The sequence below is a fragment of the Meriones unguiculatus genome, chromosome 2 (assembly GCF_030254825.1).
Source record: "Meriones unguiculatus strain TT.TT164.6M chromosome 2, Bangor_MerUng_6.1, whole genome shotgun sequence".
Lineage (NCBI taxonomy): Eukaryota > Metazoa > Chordata > Mammalia > Rodentia > Muridae > Meriones > Meriones unguiculatus.
This window is the reverse complement of record NC_083350.1, coordinates 51989282-52004537: the sequence shown is the minus strand read 5'-3', so window position 1 is coordinate 52004537 and position 15256 is coordinate 51989282. Positions and strand designations below refer to the sequence as shown.

At 56.5% G+C, this 15256-nt stretch overlaps 1 protein-coding gene across 7 annotated transcripts in view; it reads left to right on the top strand.

Annotated features, from left to right (window-relative positions):
* Positions 1-15024, top strand: part of Cxxc5 (CXXC finger protein 5) — a 31029-nt gene extending 16005 nt beyond the window's left edge. For 5 of the 7 annotated variants that reach the window (XM_021646454.2, XM_021646451.2, XM_021646452.2 and 2 more), the window contains exons 2-3: positions 11649-12728; positions 13989-15024. In XM_021646454.2, coding sequence (XP_021502129.2) covers positions 11805-12728; positions 13989-14033 — 969 coding nt within the window. In that variant the 5' untranslated portion in view covers positions 11649-11804 and the 3' untranslated portion in view covers positions 14034-15024. Of the gene's footprint in view, positions 1-353; positions 519-2164; positions 2452-11648; positions 12729-13988 lie in introns of those variants that run through there. The other 2 variants (XM_021646453.2, XM_060377438.1) reach the window with 2 other exon arrangements.
* Positions 15025-15256: the final 232 nt, after the last annotated feature.

The following is a 15256-nucleotide window of genomic DNA, read 5'->3' as shown; positions in this document are numbered from 1 at the left end:
GTTGTCAGCTTCCATAGTATACTGCTATAAGCTGGTCATCAGAACATTTTTTGAGTGTCCACTTCCTCTAAAAGTGACGTGATACACCATCAAGCAACACGGGTTGCTAAACTTGTACAAACTTGTACTGCCAAGGAATGGACACCCAGCAGGTGGAATCCCACGGGTACTTAACTGTCCGGGTGAGGGTGAGCAGGCCGTGGCCCATACCACCCCCATCCTCCAGCCTGTCACCCTTGGACAGTTTTACTCTCTCCTACCATCCCAGCTACTTGTCGGGAGATCTTCCCTCAACAAGATGGAAGGCTGAAAGGCCTGTGCACCCCACGGTGACTGTCCCTCCACCTTCACAGGCTCCCTGCGAGGCCACTGACCACACACGCTTCAGCTGGATGGCGTTCCCGTGTCTGAGGAAACGCGGGCACTCTCTGCCTTAAAGAGTGGTCGGGGCTGGGATGAAAAGTTTCTAGGCACGAGGAGAGTCAGAGAATACCCATTGTCCCGCCGCCATCACTAGGGTAAGAGATATGGGCACCCTAGACGGTTAAACCTGTATACCCCAGACTGGGCAGTCTCGGGCAAGCCCCTGGTTTTCCTTAAGCCTTACTTTCTTCATCTGGGTAGTGTAGAGGTAGCAGCCTAGGGTCGAGTGTGGGTATAACCTACAGGAAGTGTTTTCTCTGCCTGATGGAAGCAGGCTGTGAGGGAAGCAGGCAGTCCTCCGGGCTGGGCTGCCCCAGAGGGGGTTTGGAGGAGATGCAGTGCAGGAGGAGGTGTTTGTGAGGGATCCAAGCCCAAGCACCTAGCTGGCAGGCCTGAACCTGGGGGAGTCTCCAGCTAGGGGCCTAGCAGGCCCCACGGTTAATTTACTATGGAGGGATGGCTCAGTGGCTAGGCCCATTTGCTCTTCTTCCAGAGGACCTGGCTTCAATTTTGCGGGCCCACAGCAGGTGGCTACCAACCACCTGCATGTAACTCCTTTTCCAGTGGATCCAACTCGCACACACAGAATCTTCAAAAATCTTCAGTGTGGTACTTTAATCCCAGCACTTGGGAGGTAGAGGCAGGCGGAGAATTTGTAGTTCTTGACCTCAGGCTTGGGTTAAGTTGGCCCGTTGCCTCTTCCTGTGGGCCTGCTGGAGGCATGGATCTCCTCACCGTAGGCACGGATCTCCTCACCGTATACCTACCTCACTTGCTGCGACTACCTCACCCTGTGAGCCTATGGGATGTGTTCACAAGTTTTCTGTAGCAACTGTTAAATGTGCCTGTGTGCCCCCGGGACAGGGAGCTCCCAAAGGGTGGTGCCCATAGTATCTCTCGGAATCCCAGGGCCGGGTGCAGGGCCACCACCACTCCATAGGGACTTTGGCCTTCTGTTTCCATTTTACAGGTATGCCAAGGCCCCGTGAGGACAAGGTCATTTGAGCCCTTGAGAGTTTGAGAGTGAGGGCTTCTGGCATGAGACAAGAGGGCAGGTCTTAATCTTGCTGGGCTTCAGTTTCTTAGAAAGCAGCATCTTCAGTACTTTTTCACCCCGTGGTGCTGGGGCAGGGAGTGGTTAAAAGAGGAGCCTCCACCAGCTTCCAGTTAGAAGTGTTCGTAAGTGTTCATGTGTTACCACTGCTGCTGTAGGTTGTTATCTTGGCGTTATTCATGCTTCCTGGGCCTCAGCAGCTGCTGCGGCTGTGCCTAGACTTGGAGCCTGGTCCACAGAAGAGACATTGCAGCTCCTAATTAATACTCCAAAGAGAGGGCTTGGTGTTTAATTTTTGCTGCAGGGTCCCACCCGCCAAATGCTTCCCCAGTCCCTCTCCCAGTTCAGCGTTCTCTCCCAGTCTCAGGTAGAGGGACTGGCCCCAGGCGAAAGCCTCCCCAAATTTCCCCTGCCACTCCCTCCGCCTCCCAGACCTCTGGGGCCATGAATCATTTATGAGGCAAAAATGAAACCAATTAAGGACAAACTTTGAAAGCCTCTAATTGCCGCGCCTGGTGGCATGGAGGAGTGAGGGGCGGCAGTACTGTTCGTTGCTGCGTCTCCCTGGCCCCAGCCCTTCTTCCCAAGCTTCCTGCCCGCTGCGTCTCGGGTGCGTCTCCGGGCGCCACCACCTCCTGGCCGCTCGCGGACGTGCCTGCGCTGCTCTGGGCAGCCGCCTGGCGCCTGCTCGGTCCTCCCAGGCCGACTAATTAGGCTCGGCTCCCTCCTGCGCTGCCCGCTCCAGGCCCGAGGTGATGGCGGCTCAGCCTGCCCTTCTGGGGCATGTGCCCCAAAGCTGGCCGCCTTTCCCAGGCTGAATGGCTGCCTGCCTGGCTTAACCCAGACAAGCCCGGGGTGCCCTGTGTCCTGGAGCCTGGGGTCCACACAACCAGCCAGAGGAACTGGGCAGAGACTGAAAGGCAAGCTGGGGACAGGGGAGAGGCAGGTCGTTGAGCTTCTGGGTTGCTGCATCGGTGAGTTGGACCACCCAGTGCCTGTCAGCTTTGCTGTGACTGACAGAGATGACCTTATGCAGATTCTTGGATTTGGGGATTCCAGCAGGTGGAAGGTCAGAGTCTGGACTCAGCAGGACCTGCCTCACGGCAGCGAACCAGAGGTGCTAGCCCTAGTCCTGCTAGCTGCACTGGGGGCTATAGAGGCCCCGGGCACTCAGGCACACTGTTTGCTGAAACAGAATTTCCGTGCTTGTGTTTTTCCATAATTATATTAGCAGGTGGGATTTTTCCTCGGGGAAGCGCTTTGAGGGGGAGCGCTGTGGCTGTGTCCCCGCCTGCTCCAAGCGTGAGCTCACACTCAGCTCTGCCCGCCTGCCTGCCGTAATGATTTTTTAATTATGCAGCCAGTGCTCGGAATTGCTAATCCACCTCTAGCCCTGCGTCCCCTGCTGGAGCTCACACCCCAGCCCCTTGCTGCCAACCCCTGAGGGGCAGTCCCCAGCTATGTCCCCATCTCTGCATGCTGAGGGACTCCACTGACACAGTGGGAGTGAGTGGTCCACAAAGAGCCATGGGGGTGCCTTTCCTCCACCTACCAGAATCGGGGCTTGGGGGAGGCAGCCATGGTTCTCTTTGTCTCCTACTCCAGCCCTCATCCCAACCTTGCTGGCACTGACCAGGGCAGCTGTGTCTCTGGAAGAGGGTAGGGGAGCCATCTGTGTCCATCTCCATCAACAGCAGGAATGTCAGCCCCTCCCTCCTGCTTGTGTGACCCCCAAGGACATAAGCACACAAGCACTATCTTTGTCCCTGTCACACCTACACTCATACTTGGCTTCACCTTCACACGCGCACACACGCGCGCACATACACAGCTAAGCTCTAGGACAATGGCGAGTTCCCTGTGCTCACACCCAGCCACACCTGGGGGCTGGGCTACCCTCAGGAGGCCCTGTAGCTGAACCCCTTTCCAATCACCTCCAGACCCAGGGCTCTCGCCTTTCCCCTCCCCAGGAAAGGTGGGGGTCTGCCTGTGGCTGGCCTGGGGGAGCCTCAATCGACCCTGGCCTGGGGGAGTTGGGGGCCCAGGCTGGAGCACAGAGGCTGCGGGTGGCTGCGGCTCCTCTCCAGGCGCCCAGCTGTGGCATCTGTCAAGGTCAGATAGCGACTCCGGAACCAGCCAGCTTGGCCCCATGGCCCCTCTCGCCTCATTATTTTTGTGTTCCGGGGTTGCAGCGACACCTCCCTCCCTCCCTCCCTCCCCTTCAGTCTCCTGCCTCCTGCCTGCCTCCCCCACACCTCTGCAGGGAGGGCCTGCGGTCTGGGGGCCTTTGTTTTCCAGTTTCACCACGCTGGCAGGCGGGCAGGCGGCTAGCTGCTGACCAGAGCTGTTGGACCTTGAACAGCAGACAGGTGCCTCCCTCGTGGCTGGGATTCTCGGCTAAAACAGTAGATTGGTTTCTCAGAGGGACAAGCTGAACCTGGGTGCAGCCCAGCCCCCACCGCACCCCAGGCACACCTGTGGGCAGCTTCCTGTTTCCATAGGGGCCCTAGCAGCTGGCACCAGTTTCCACCTGCACCATCCCCATCACACTCAGGCCCCGCCAGGGCCCACTGTGCACACACCGCCGTCTCACAGCTAAGGCTGGTTAACACAGACCAGAGGAACTGCACGCTCACCCACCACAGGTAATGCTGTACCTGACCGCCACACTGGTGGCCTGTGCGTTCTGAGGTGTGGAAAGCACACCCTCCCCCCCACCTTGGGCGCTGGGGGCCTCTACTCCAGATATGGCCTGTGTTGGTGTATAACCATGTGTACACTAGCAGCCTAGTCCACAGAGGTCGGCACCCCGGGTTTCATCTGCACCTGGGCATACCCGCAGCCCGGCAGACACAGGTTCCCAGCGTAACTGTCTCACGTGTAGGTACACACAGTCCTGCTGCTTAGGACACACAGTCTGCTTCATTCTGCCTGCCTTCCAGGTACCCTATGTTTCTTAATTACACGCCCAAAGGGCCCTCTGCCTGGTGTGGCCTGTGTGTCCAGATCGTGGGAAAGGTGGTTTGGCAGTGTAACCCAAACCCCACCCACCTGGCCCAAGAGCACCCTGCCGGAGTAGGGTGGGGGCCGTTCCAGGTGGGTCATGCCCGGCCTCCAGCAGTAGGGGTGGGGAGTACGGCAGCTTAGGTGCCACGGTTTCTGGTCAGGGTATGTAAATACAGGGCATTGGGATGTGGGCCTGTTCCAGATCCCCTAGAGTCTCCGGGGCAGCCACAGCCAGCCACTCACTTCCTCCTCCAGCTGTGGACTGCTGTGGTTGTCCCTGGGAGGGGGAGAAGCTGGAGGCTTAGCGGTGACTGGACACCCCCCCACCCCACCCCCAGGAAACTCAAAACCCTGGGCCAGCCGGGTGGCGGGTTGGGGCAAGCACAAAGAAGGCCTCTGTGCAGCCTGGCTGGGCTGCCCACAGGATTCTGGGGGAGGCAGCAAGAGCCGGTTTCCGTCCCCGCTCTGCTTCCTGCGGAGGCCGCCGGAATGCCCGGAGCTCTCCCCTGGCCAGGCCCGTCCGGCCCACCGTAGCCCCTTCCCCTGTCTTTCCCTGGGCTTGGGGTACAGTTGCAGACCTTTTGACAGTAGTGCCTGATGTCATGTGCCTAGAGTCCGAGAGCCACCAGAAGGACCCTTGGGAAACAGCCTTCTCCTCCAAGGCCAGTGTTAGGAAGCCAGGCCCTGGGGTGTGGGTTCGAACACTACTCTCTCACCTGCTGACCTTGTGACCTTAGGCAGATGGTTTCATGTTTCTAGCTGAACGGTTGTAGAGAGAATCCAGTAATAAGCGACACGGCCTGGTTGTGCCTTTTATCTCAGCACTTGGGAGGCAGAGGCAGGCAGGTGTGAGCTCCAGGCGAGACCCTGTCTCTGAACAGCCGCAACAAAAACAAAGTACAAGCCAGGCTCGGTGGTGCGCACCTGTAGTTCCAGTACTTAGGGAGGCAGAGCCAGGTGGATCTCTGTGAGTTCGAGGCCAGCCTGGCCTACAAAGTGAGTCCAAGACAGCCCTGGCTCTTGTTACACAGAGAAACCCTGTCTCAAAAAACTTAAAAAAAAAAAAAAGTACAAGGAAAGGCTTAGCACAGTCCCTGGCTTTGCTGTCATGACCGCTTAGACTAGAACTACAGGGCACCGTGCTTCCTGCCCCAAATTTCCTCTGCAGCTTGCCCAGCTCCTCCAAATCCCATGACTGCCTCTGGCCTCCTATGAGGCCACTGGGTCACCAGCACTCTGGGTAGCTGGATGAGGACGCACTCTTCCCAACTTTTTCTGTTTCTAACTTCTTCCCCTTTGAGCCTGGGAGCATAGGTCCTAGTAGAGTAGGTGAGGACCAAGAACCCACCCTCGGGGCTGGAGAGACGGCTCGGTAATTATGAGCACTGGCTGCTCGAGCGGAGGACCCAGGTTTGGTTCCCAGCACCCACATGGCAGCTCACAACTTCCTGTAACTCCCATTCCAGGCATTCTGATGACACTGTCTTCTGGTCTCCTTGGTCACACGGCACATTTCTGTAGGCACTCACGCATGCATGCAAAATAAAACAGTCTTCGGGCATTTTCTACTGCGGATAGGAGACGGAGGCTCTCTGTGCAGGGAAGGGGCTCGTTCACAGTTTGTGGTGAGGGAAGGCCAGGGCAGACTCTTAAGACTCCGGTACCCAGCTTTATTCCGCTGGCACAGTTTGCTCATGTATCTTTGAGCCAGCTTTCTCTGCTTATGCTATGAAGAGACCCATCAGCATAGAGGGGCTAAAGCGGCAGTGTGGGCTACAGTCTCAGGTGCAGGTGGGTGTCTGCTTAGACGGCATCTCTGTAGGAAGAATAGTTGGAGATCCAGGGGCATCCCCAGACTCACCAGGGCAGAAGGGTCATCTTCTCCGTCGTAGCCACTGCCCATTTTTGCCTACTCTCAGTAGGTTGTGTGGTAAAGTCACAAAATGAGAAAGGGCATTCCGAACCTTTGCTGCCTTTGGAGAAGGAACCGGCTCACAGGAGGAGGCAATAAAGTCTTTCATCAGAGTGGCAAGCTCTGTCCCTCACTGCCTGGAGCTTGGGTGAAAGCACACCTCTGGGCAGGGTCTTGCCAGAGATGGTTTGGGGGCAGTATGGGAAGAACAGAGACCCGTGTTGCGTTGTTCAAAGCTTTGTGTATTTGAAACAGAAGGTTTAAGAGGGTGAGGAGTCACAGGTGACTGCAACGGTCCCAGAGTTTGGTTTTCCTGTTTGTTTTGGGTACGGGAGCAAGATCTACCGTGTAACCTTGGCTGCCCTACAACTCCATGTAGACCAGGCTGGCCCACCTGCCTCTGTCTCCTAAGTGCTGGGATTAAAGGCCTGTGCCACCATACCCTGCTCCCCTTTCTCTTTTTGGCTATCTTAGAGTGTTGGGTCTTGAGGATCTCCTAGTGGTGTCCAGGGCATGTGGCACCCCAGCCAGTTGCTAGGTGCTTGGGTTTGCTGTGGCTCTGCAGGTCTGTCCCTCTGTGCTGGGTATATGCCTTGGTCTCTCGGGCTGCAGCTACACTTCCTGCCCCCAAGATCAACACCCACGTGTGTATCTCTTGGGCCCAAGAGGACTCCACATCCCTGGAGACTTCCCAGAATGAATTATGGAAATTCGACAGAACCCCCTTTTCAGCATCAGTGGGTCAGCTGAGCTCAGTCACTGGAGCCTGTGGTCTGGCTGCCAATATCTGTCTGTCTGACCTCCTTAGAGTGCTGGTCAGCACTGCTCCTCACTATACCCCAGGTAAGTGCAAAACCTAAGAGGATCTAAGCCAGTTTGTGCACTCTGTGGAGCTAGCCCACTCTAGCCACACTCCATTCTGCTTGGCCAGAGCCCTGGGGTTGCTTTCAAAAGCAGGGTAGGCCTACAAGGTTATTAGAGCCAGTGCAGAGAGGCTTGATGCCCTGGGCAAACCTGCCTTAGGGCAGGATGCTGCACAGTTCTTCTAAAAATGCACTTAAATCATTGAACCAGTGTCAGGAATGGTGGCTAACGTAATCCCAGCATTCAGGAGGCTAGGGTCGATGGCTGCTCCTCCCACCCACCACCACCTTCAAGAAAAAGCCTGGAACTATACTGTAAAAGTCCTGACCTTGCCCTCCAAATGGTGCAGTTGGGACCCAGCAAAGGTCATGAACCATACCTGGCACCTGCTTTCAGCCATTCTTCCTAATGCTCTCGGCTGTGTGTCCTCTGATAACTTCTCCCTATCCTTGGAGCTTTACTTGGCAGCCTCTTCCTCCAGGAAGGCCCTCTAGCCTTACCAGGTCACTATTCCATATTGGCTGCTTTAGCCACCAGCCCAGCTCTCACGTACTCCTGGAGGAAGGGTGGATGTCGGGTCTTCCTTGCCCCTCCCTCCACCGCAGCACAGGGCTTTGGGCCACTGTTGAAATAAATAGGAAATGGGGTGCGCTACACATTTAGACCTAACTGCAGGCCTTTTACACAGCATCAGCCCCTCCCAGGGTAGAAACCCCTCCTCCATGCAGTCAGGCTCCTCTGGGGCTGAGGGTCGGGTGAGGCTGTTGCCACCACCTCCTCCGGTGACCTCATTGCCAGCTGGCATTATGATGTCACTGGCCTCGCATTCTGAGTTCCTGCATGCTATCTCTTAAGCCTCCAGGTGGGGCACTCCCCTGGGGGCCTTTGACAGCTCACCCCTGACCAGGAAGAGGTGACAGGCATGGTAACAATTTGGTGGGAGGGAAGTAGGGATAACTGGGTCACTTGGCCTTGGACTATTCTGTTAATTGCCCAAGTAGGTCAAAGGCAGCCAAAGAGCAGGTGACCAACACACTTAGCTCTGGGTTCAAGTTCTACTGCTGTTGTGCTAGGCTGACCGCTTGAAGTTTTTGTGAACCTTAGTGTCTTCATCCCTGAGACTGGTGAAAAGGTCCTGTCTCGGGAGCTCTCTTAACCTGTGAAGCATGCAGATTCCACAGCTCAGTAGGTGCCCAATAAATGTGAGCATCTATGACGGGGTTCTTAGTTAAGTATTAGTTGGGGTACCGGTTTCAAGCGAGCAAGGTCTGTGCCCTCAGAGGGTAGAGGCGGGAGCAGCCCTGTCAGATGGTCACATGACTTTGCCTCTTTTCAACAGCCAAGGTCCCAACCACTGAAGGGCCTCTGTGGCCACGGCCTGGGGAAAGAACCCCGTGTCCCCAGCTCCCCTTCCATCTATCCTCCCCAAGCTTATGTTAGACGTTACTCGCACGCACTCTTTGGCTCCTCCCTCCGTGGACATGGCCAGCTGCTTTCTCTTGGCTCCATCACGCCCATCCCTGGTCCCCTAGGTGCCCTCTGACCTCTAATGATGACTGCTTCCTTTCACCAGGTCCTGTTGTGTCTGACCAATCCCTGAGTTCTGTGTCAACATTCTCTGTCCTTAGCACCTGTCTCCCCCTCACACCCCACCCCACCCCCAGCCCTTGGGGACTAGTTCCTTCACCCCTAGGCTCTGTCCCCACCCATCAGCCCCTGGTCCCAGTTCCAGGCCGCCAGGCTCCTGCATGGACAAAGGGGTCCTTTGTGGGCTGCCCGAGGCCGGCGGGGCGGCGGGGCGCTGGCTCCGCATTGCTGATGAAACAGAGCCCTTTGTTGTCCCTCCTCAGGCGCAGTATTTCTTTTTGGGGGCTGGATGCGTTCCTGGCAGGGCTGATGATGGATGCGCCCGCCGCTGCCGCCTGCCTGCCCGCCAGCTTTCCCTCCCGCCCGTTCCCGCTCCGCTTCATCCCAGCCCCAGCTCTTCCCCTGCTGCCTGGGTATCGCCAGGCCCTTCTTGGCCTGTGAGCAGTTGCTGTGTGCCCTGCTGTAGAAGGCTGGGGCCTAGGGAACTGTCACCTCTCTGTTCTCCCCTTCTGTGACTAGGTTAGATGGGACCTTGGTCAGAGTCCTCAGGGGCCAGGGAGGGCACCAACCTTCTCAAACTAGGTCTGAAGGTGGATGACACAGCTACGGTAGGCAGGTTTGGAAGAAGCCTGGGGACCGGGCCTAGGCCATGAAGACTAGTTTTGCATATCTGTTGTCTGAGGTTGCAGACTGTTAGCCCTGTGCCCAGTCCCCTCGTGTATCCTCCTCCGCCTTCCAGGGCTGACAAACCACGGTGCTTCTGCCTGTAGCACCTGTTCCGTGACATATCACGTTCTCCGTTCTCCAAGCTCAGTGTGCCTTAGGACCTGAGGGACAGAGCAGGTGGTCCCTGGGAGAACCGAAGTGAGAAATATTCTAGGAGGGGACTAGAGATGGATAGAACACGAGGCCCTTTCTCACCATATAGAGACCGGGAGACAAAAGCAGGAGCTCAGCCTGAGCCAGTACGCACCAGCCCTGAACCACGCTGCTTGCTGTGTTGAAGGGAGCTGACTTCTAATTGACCTGCCGGCCCTGCACGCAGCGCCGGCTCCTGGCGCTGGCGGAGGGAGGGAGAGTGAGCTTGAGCAAGCAAGAGCAGCGTTAATGCGGCTATCGATTTCTGCCACCAGCCAGCAGGCCTTAGAGGCGGGGGACACATGGGCTTTTGCGCCTGTCGCTCCAGTCCATAGACCTCTTCCTTCTTCCCTATCTCTGCAGTTGAAGCTGCTGGTTTGTGGCCCTGGGTGAGTGGGAGCTGAAATCAGAGGTGTTTTCTGGCCCCGACCTCTGACCCCCTAGCCCATGCCCTCCCAGACCCACGGGAAGGTGAACTGCTTACAGAGTGAAGCTGCAGGTCGCCTCCACTGGAGCCAACCATTCTTTGTGACTGCTTGTTGGCCGTCCTAGAACAGAGGGCCTTATGGGTTATATAGGTTTACCCCTTTGTAAATGCAGAGGGTTGGACCGCCTGACCTCTGGTCCAGGCTGAGTATCCAGGGCAGCCTGCTGGGTGTGATGGGGTTGTCCAGGGACAAAGATGGGATGTGTTCCCAGCTCTGAGCCCAGGGCAGGGCGGGGTCCACCAGATGTTCAGCTGCCCCTTGAGCCACCAGCTGCTCAGGGGTTGGGCTTGTGCTCTCACTCCTCTCCTTGGGGATGCTAGAGTGAAGCAGGCCTGCAGGGAAGGGATGCTAGAGAGCCAAGACTGATGAGGAAATTGCTACCTCGCTCCCTCTGGACATGTGAGAAGAGGGCCAGCCACCACCATACCCTGCTTGAGGCCAGAGTTCGGAAGACAGCCTCTTGCTTGCTTCCATCCTAGCCCTCTGGGTTTTTACAGGGACCTCTACCCAACACCCCTTGTTGGGCCTCTCCCCTCCATCCATCTGGAAGCCAGGCCAGGGCACAGCAAAGACTCACACTGAGACCAGAGCAGGGTCTGAGGTGGTAGCTGTGACTTGGGAATGGAGGGGACGGGTATGTGGGATCTGTGCCTGTCTTCCCACTAGTGCAGGAGAAGCAAAAGCACTTCAGGCCCAGAGCTCCTACTTGCTTTGTGAAAAGGTAGCTGTTCTTAAAAATGAGGGTTAGGTGGATCAGTGGTTAAGACCACTGTCTGCACTTCTAAAGGACCCAGGTTCAATTCCCAGCACCCACATGGCAGCTCACAACAACTGTCTGTAACACCAGTTCGAGGGATCTGACGCCTTCATATTAGTGCACATAAAAAATAGAAACTAAATAATTTTTTTTTTAATTTTTAAAAATGAGGGTGCTGTCCAATTCTCCATCAGGCTTTGGGTTAAGTGAAGCACACCGATTGCTCTGCCCACAATCTCCAAACAAATGTCCAGGGCCAGGAGTTGGGGCTTTGCGGCCTCTATCTTTACTCGTCTTTAGATGGGTCTGGACTGGAGGTCAGTAACCCTCAGGGTTAGTTGGGCTCTCCGAATCTTTTACCCCACCCAGGAGAGCGGCCACTCGCCTTCATTAGTTACATCTTCTAGACCTCTGCAGGGCAGATTGGGGCTGGAGCCACCTGGCCTGAGCCTCCCTGTGCATCTCGGTGTCCATTTGTCCATGGTCTAGCAACTCTCATAAGCCTTGTTCTCCTTGGCTGTGAAATAGAGGGTCCCCACCTACTGCTTCCTCAGGTTCTTCTGAGTCCCAAATGAGATAGTACAAGTAAATTCTTCACCAGTGCCTCATCATACTACTTTCTGGCTGTTACCATGGCAATACGGGTGGTGATGCTGAAGAAGGAGGGTTTACTGACCTTGTCCCCACCTTTCCCAACAGAGTAAAGGCAATTCCACGTGGACACCTGACCATGTGCCTGCCCTGAGAGAAAACCATCAGGCATCTCTTCTGTGGGCAGCAGGGCCACTCGCTCATCTGTGAGCCCCAGCAGTTTGCAGGCTCTCCCAGCAGCGGGGTCTGGGCCTCGGCCCCACCATGTCGAGCCTCGGCAGTGGCTCCCAGGATGCCGGTGGCGGCGGCAGCAGCAGCAGCAGCAACAGCGGCGGCGGCAGTGGCAGTGGCAGTGGCCCAAAGGCAGGAGGAACAGACAAAAGTACCGCAGTGGCGGCGGCTGCACCGGCCTCCTTGGCGGATGACGCCCCACCCCCTGAGCGTCGGAACAAGAGTGGCATCATCAGCGAACCCCTCAACAAGAGCCTGCGTCGCTCCCGCCCACTCTCCCACTACTCTTCCTTTGGTAGCAGTGGAGGCAGTGGAAGCATGATGGGTGGGGAGTCTGCTGACAAGGCAGCTGCGGCCGCAGCCGCAGCCTCCCTGTTGGCCAATGGTCATGACCTGGCTGCGGCCATGGCGGTGGACAAAAGCAACCCTACCTCAAAGCACAAAAGTGGTGCTGTGGCTAGCCTGCTGAGCAAGGCAGAGCGGGCCACAGAGCTGGCAGCCGAGGGACAGCTGACGCTGCAGCAGTTCGCACAGTCCACAGAGATGCTAAAGCGCGTGGTGCAGGAACACCTGCCGCTGATGAGTGAGGCGGGTGCCGGCCTGCCCGACATGGAGGCCGTGGCCGGTGCCGAAGCCCTCAACGGCCAGTCCGACTTCCCCTATCTGGGCGCCTTCCCCATCAACCCGGGCCTCTTCATCATGACCCCAGCCGGTGTGTTCCTGGCTGAGAGTGCGCTGCACATGGCTGGCCTGGCCGAGTACCCCATGCAGGGAGAGCTGGCTTCGGCCATCAGCTCAGGCAAGAAGAAGCGGAAACGCTGCGGCATGTGCGCGCCCTGCAGGAGGCGCATCAACTGCGAGCAGTGCAGCAGTTGTAGGAACCGAAAGACTGGCCATCAGATTTGCAAATTCAGAAAGTGCGAGGAACTCAAAAAGAAGCCTTCCGCTGCTCTGGAGGTAACCGCTCCGTAGAGGGAGGTGTTGCGGGCTCTCCCGTTTGTCCGGCAGTCCAAACCTACCCCCCGAGCCCTGGAGCCCACCTTTCCTGCCTGCAAGTGTGGGGGAGAGCCAGGCAGGCCTAGGGCCTGGAGGTCTGGCTGCGAGGCACCTGTGCACACTGCCCTAAAAGCCAGAGCCACATCCTGAGATGCCAGCAGCCATGGTTTGCAGGTAGGGGCCTGGCATTCCCAGGAAGGCCCTGGGAACTCTGCTGCGCCTCCCATGACCTGTGTCAGGTATTTCCACATAGGTACCAAGTTTCTGTCTCGTAGACCTTGTCCTCAAAGCATCTAGTCTGTAACCTAAGACTGGTTCTATCCCCGGCCCCATCTGAGGGGTTTTTGTGTATAGACCCTGTGTCCTTAAGGAGAGCTGTGTGTTGTCACCTAACCCTACCCCTCCCGCTACACCCAAGATAGGGCAGTCCCAGGGTAGTGCTGGCTGCCCTGCCTGGAAGTGGGCAAGGGCAGCTCGTGCATAACTAGGAGCCCAGCCTACCTGCAGAGGTTTGTCTACCCTTTCAGCAGAGCCTGGCTCTGGGTCCCAGGCGGTTTAAGCTAGCCAAGTTGAAAAGCAGCCTTGCAGTTTGCCATCCCTGCCACTAGTCTCCGCCCTCTGGAAAACAGTGCTCTAGCCGGGGGCTTTTGGCCGCCTTTCTGACAACTCTCCTGTGTCTTGCTTACCCACCAGTGCACCAAGGCACCCGCCCCAGTGTAGACCCCCGCCCCAGTGTAGACCCGTGTGTACGCCAGCCTGTACATGCCCTCTCATCATGGGCTTAGCCGCTTACGATCTCCAGATAACTGCCTCCCTCCCCTTCACAGTTCCGCATATGCCACACAGTCTAACCCAGTGCAGGCACACCTCACGCACACAGCAGTGCGCACGCTCGTTTGACAGAATGAAGCTGTGGCCCTGGGTGTCCTATGGCCACCTGGTGCTTAGGTGCCTTTGGGCCAAGGGAAAGGGGTCCAGAAGGAAGGCAGCTGAGTGGCTCAGGAGGCCTCTGGGTGCTCTGGGCCCTTGGGTAGCCCATCGGGTCGTGGCTGCTCCTCCGGCCGGCCTGGCCCGGCCGGGATGACAGGAACTCTCCGGGGTAGCTGCCTGTTCTCCATGCCCGTCCCTCCGCCATTGAGCTGGCCACGGGTAGCGTCTTGCACCAGGCCCACCGAGACCCTGACTGAACTTTCTCCTTGTTTTTGTCTCCCGCCCCGCCAGAAGGTGATGCTTCCGTCGGGAGCTGCCTTCCGGTGGTTTCAGTGATTTCAGTGACGGCCGGGAACCCAAAGCTGCCCTCTCCGTGCAATGTCACTGCTCGTGTGGTCTCCGGCAAGGGATTCGGCCGAAGACAAACGGATGCACCCGTCTTTAGAACCAAAAATATTCTCTCACAGATTTCATTCCTGTTTTTATATATATATATTTTTTGTTGTCGTTTTAACATCTCCACGTCCCTAGTATAAAAAGAAAAAGAAACGAAAAAAATTTTAACTGCTTTTTCAGAAGAACAACAACAACAAAAGAGGTAAAGACGAATCTATAAAGTACCAAGACTTCCTGGGCAAAGAATGGACAATCAGTCTCCTTCCTGTGTCAATGTCGATGTCTGTGCGGGAGATGCCGTTTTTGTGTAGAGAATGTAAATTTTCTGTAACCTTTTGCAATCTAGTTACTAATAAGCACTACTGTAATTTAGCACAGTTTTAACTCCACTCTCGTTTTAAACTTCCTTTGATTCTTTCCAACCATGGAATAGTGCATAGTTTGCCTGGAGAATCCACTCACGTTTATAAAGAAAGTGTTGATGGCACCGTGTAGACACCCCTCTATACCCATCCACGTGTGCAGAGCTGTGGCCAGAGCCCACTGGGACTGGGAGTTCCTGGCCCAGGCCCAACCATGTCGCACCCACCGTCCCGTCCCCTGGCTGGGAGTCCCCTCAACCCCAGCAGTGATGCATTTTGGAGAGATGAAAAATCTACTCATTCATTGGTCCGCTGAGATCCAAGGAGCCCACCTCTCAATATTTCTGATCCTGGCTACTTCTCCTAGAGAAAATAGGCCCTCTCTTTTTCAGCCTTGCTCACAGCAACAGAAGAAAGGGGCTTCTCTTCATGGTCCCCTGCTGGTAGGCTGGGTGCCCAGGGGGTCCCCTGCCCGCGGCCGGCTCCCTGCTGATGAACACGCTGTTTGTATTGTTTTAGGAGACCAGGCTGTTTTGTGAATAAACTGAATGCATGTTTGTGTCATGATACACTGCTGGCCTCTTGGTCTTGGGTTTTGGAGGGCTGGCTTGGGGCTGTGGCTGGGCTGGGGGTTGTGTGGGACTATATTTAGAGAAGGATGCTCCCAGGGATAGCTAGAGTTGAGTCTTGGAAAGGAGAAGTGTTTGGACCCCCGAGGTTGAGTGAGAGCACAAATGGCCATCCTGGAAAAAGCATGGAAACCATGCTTCAGAGGAAGGGCTGGTGCATCCCAGCTGCCCT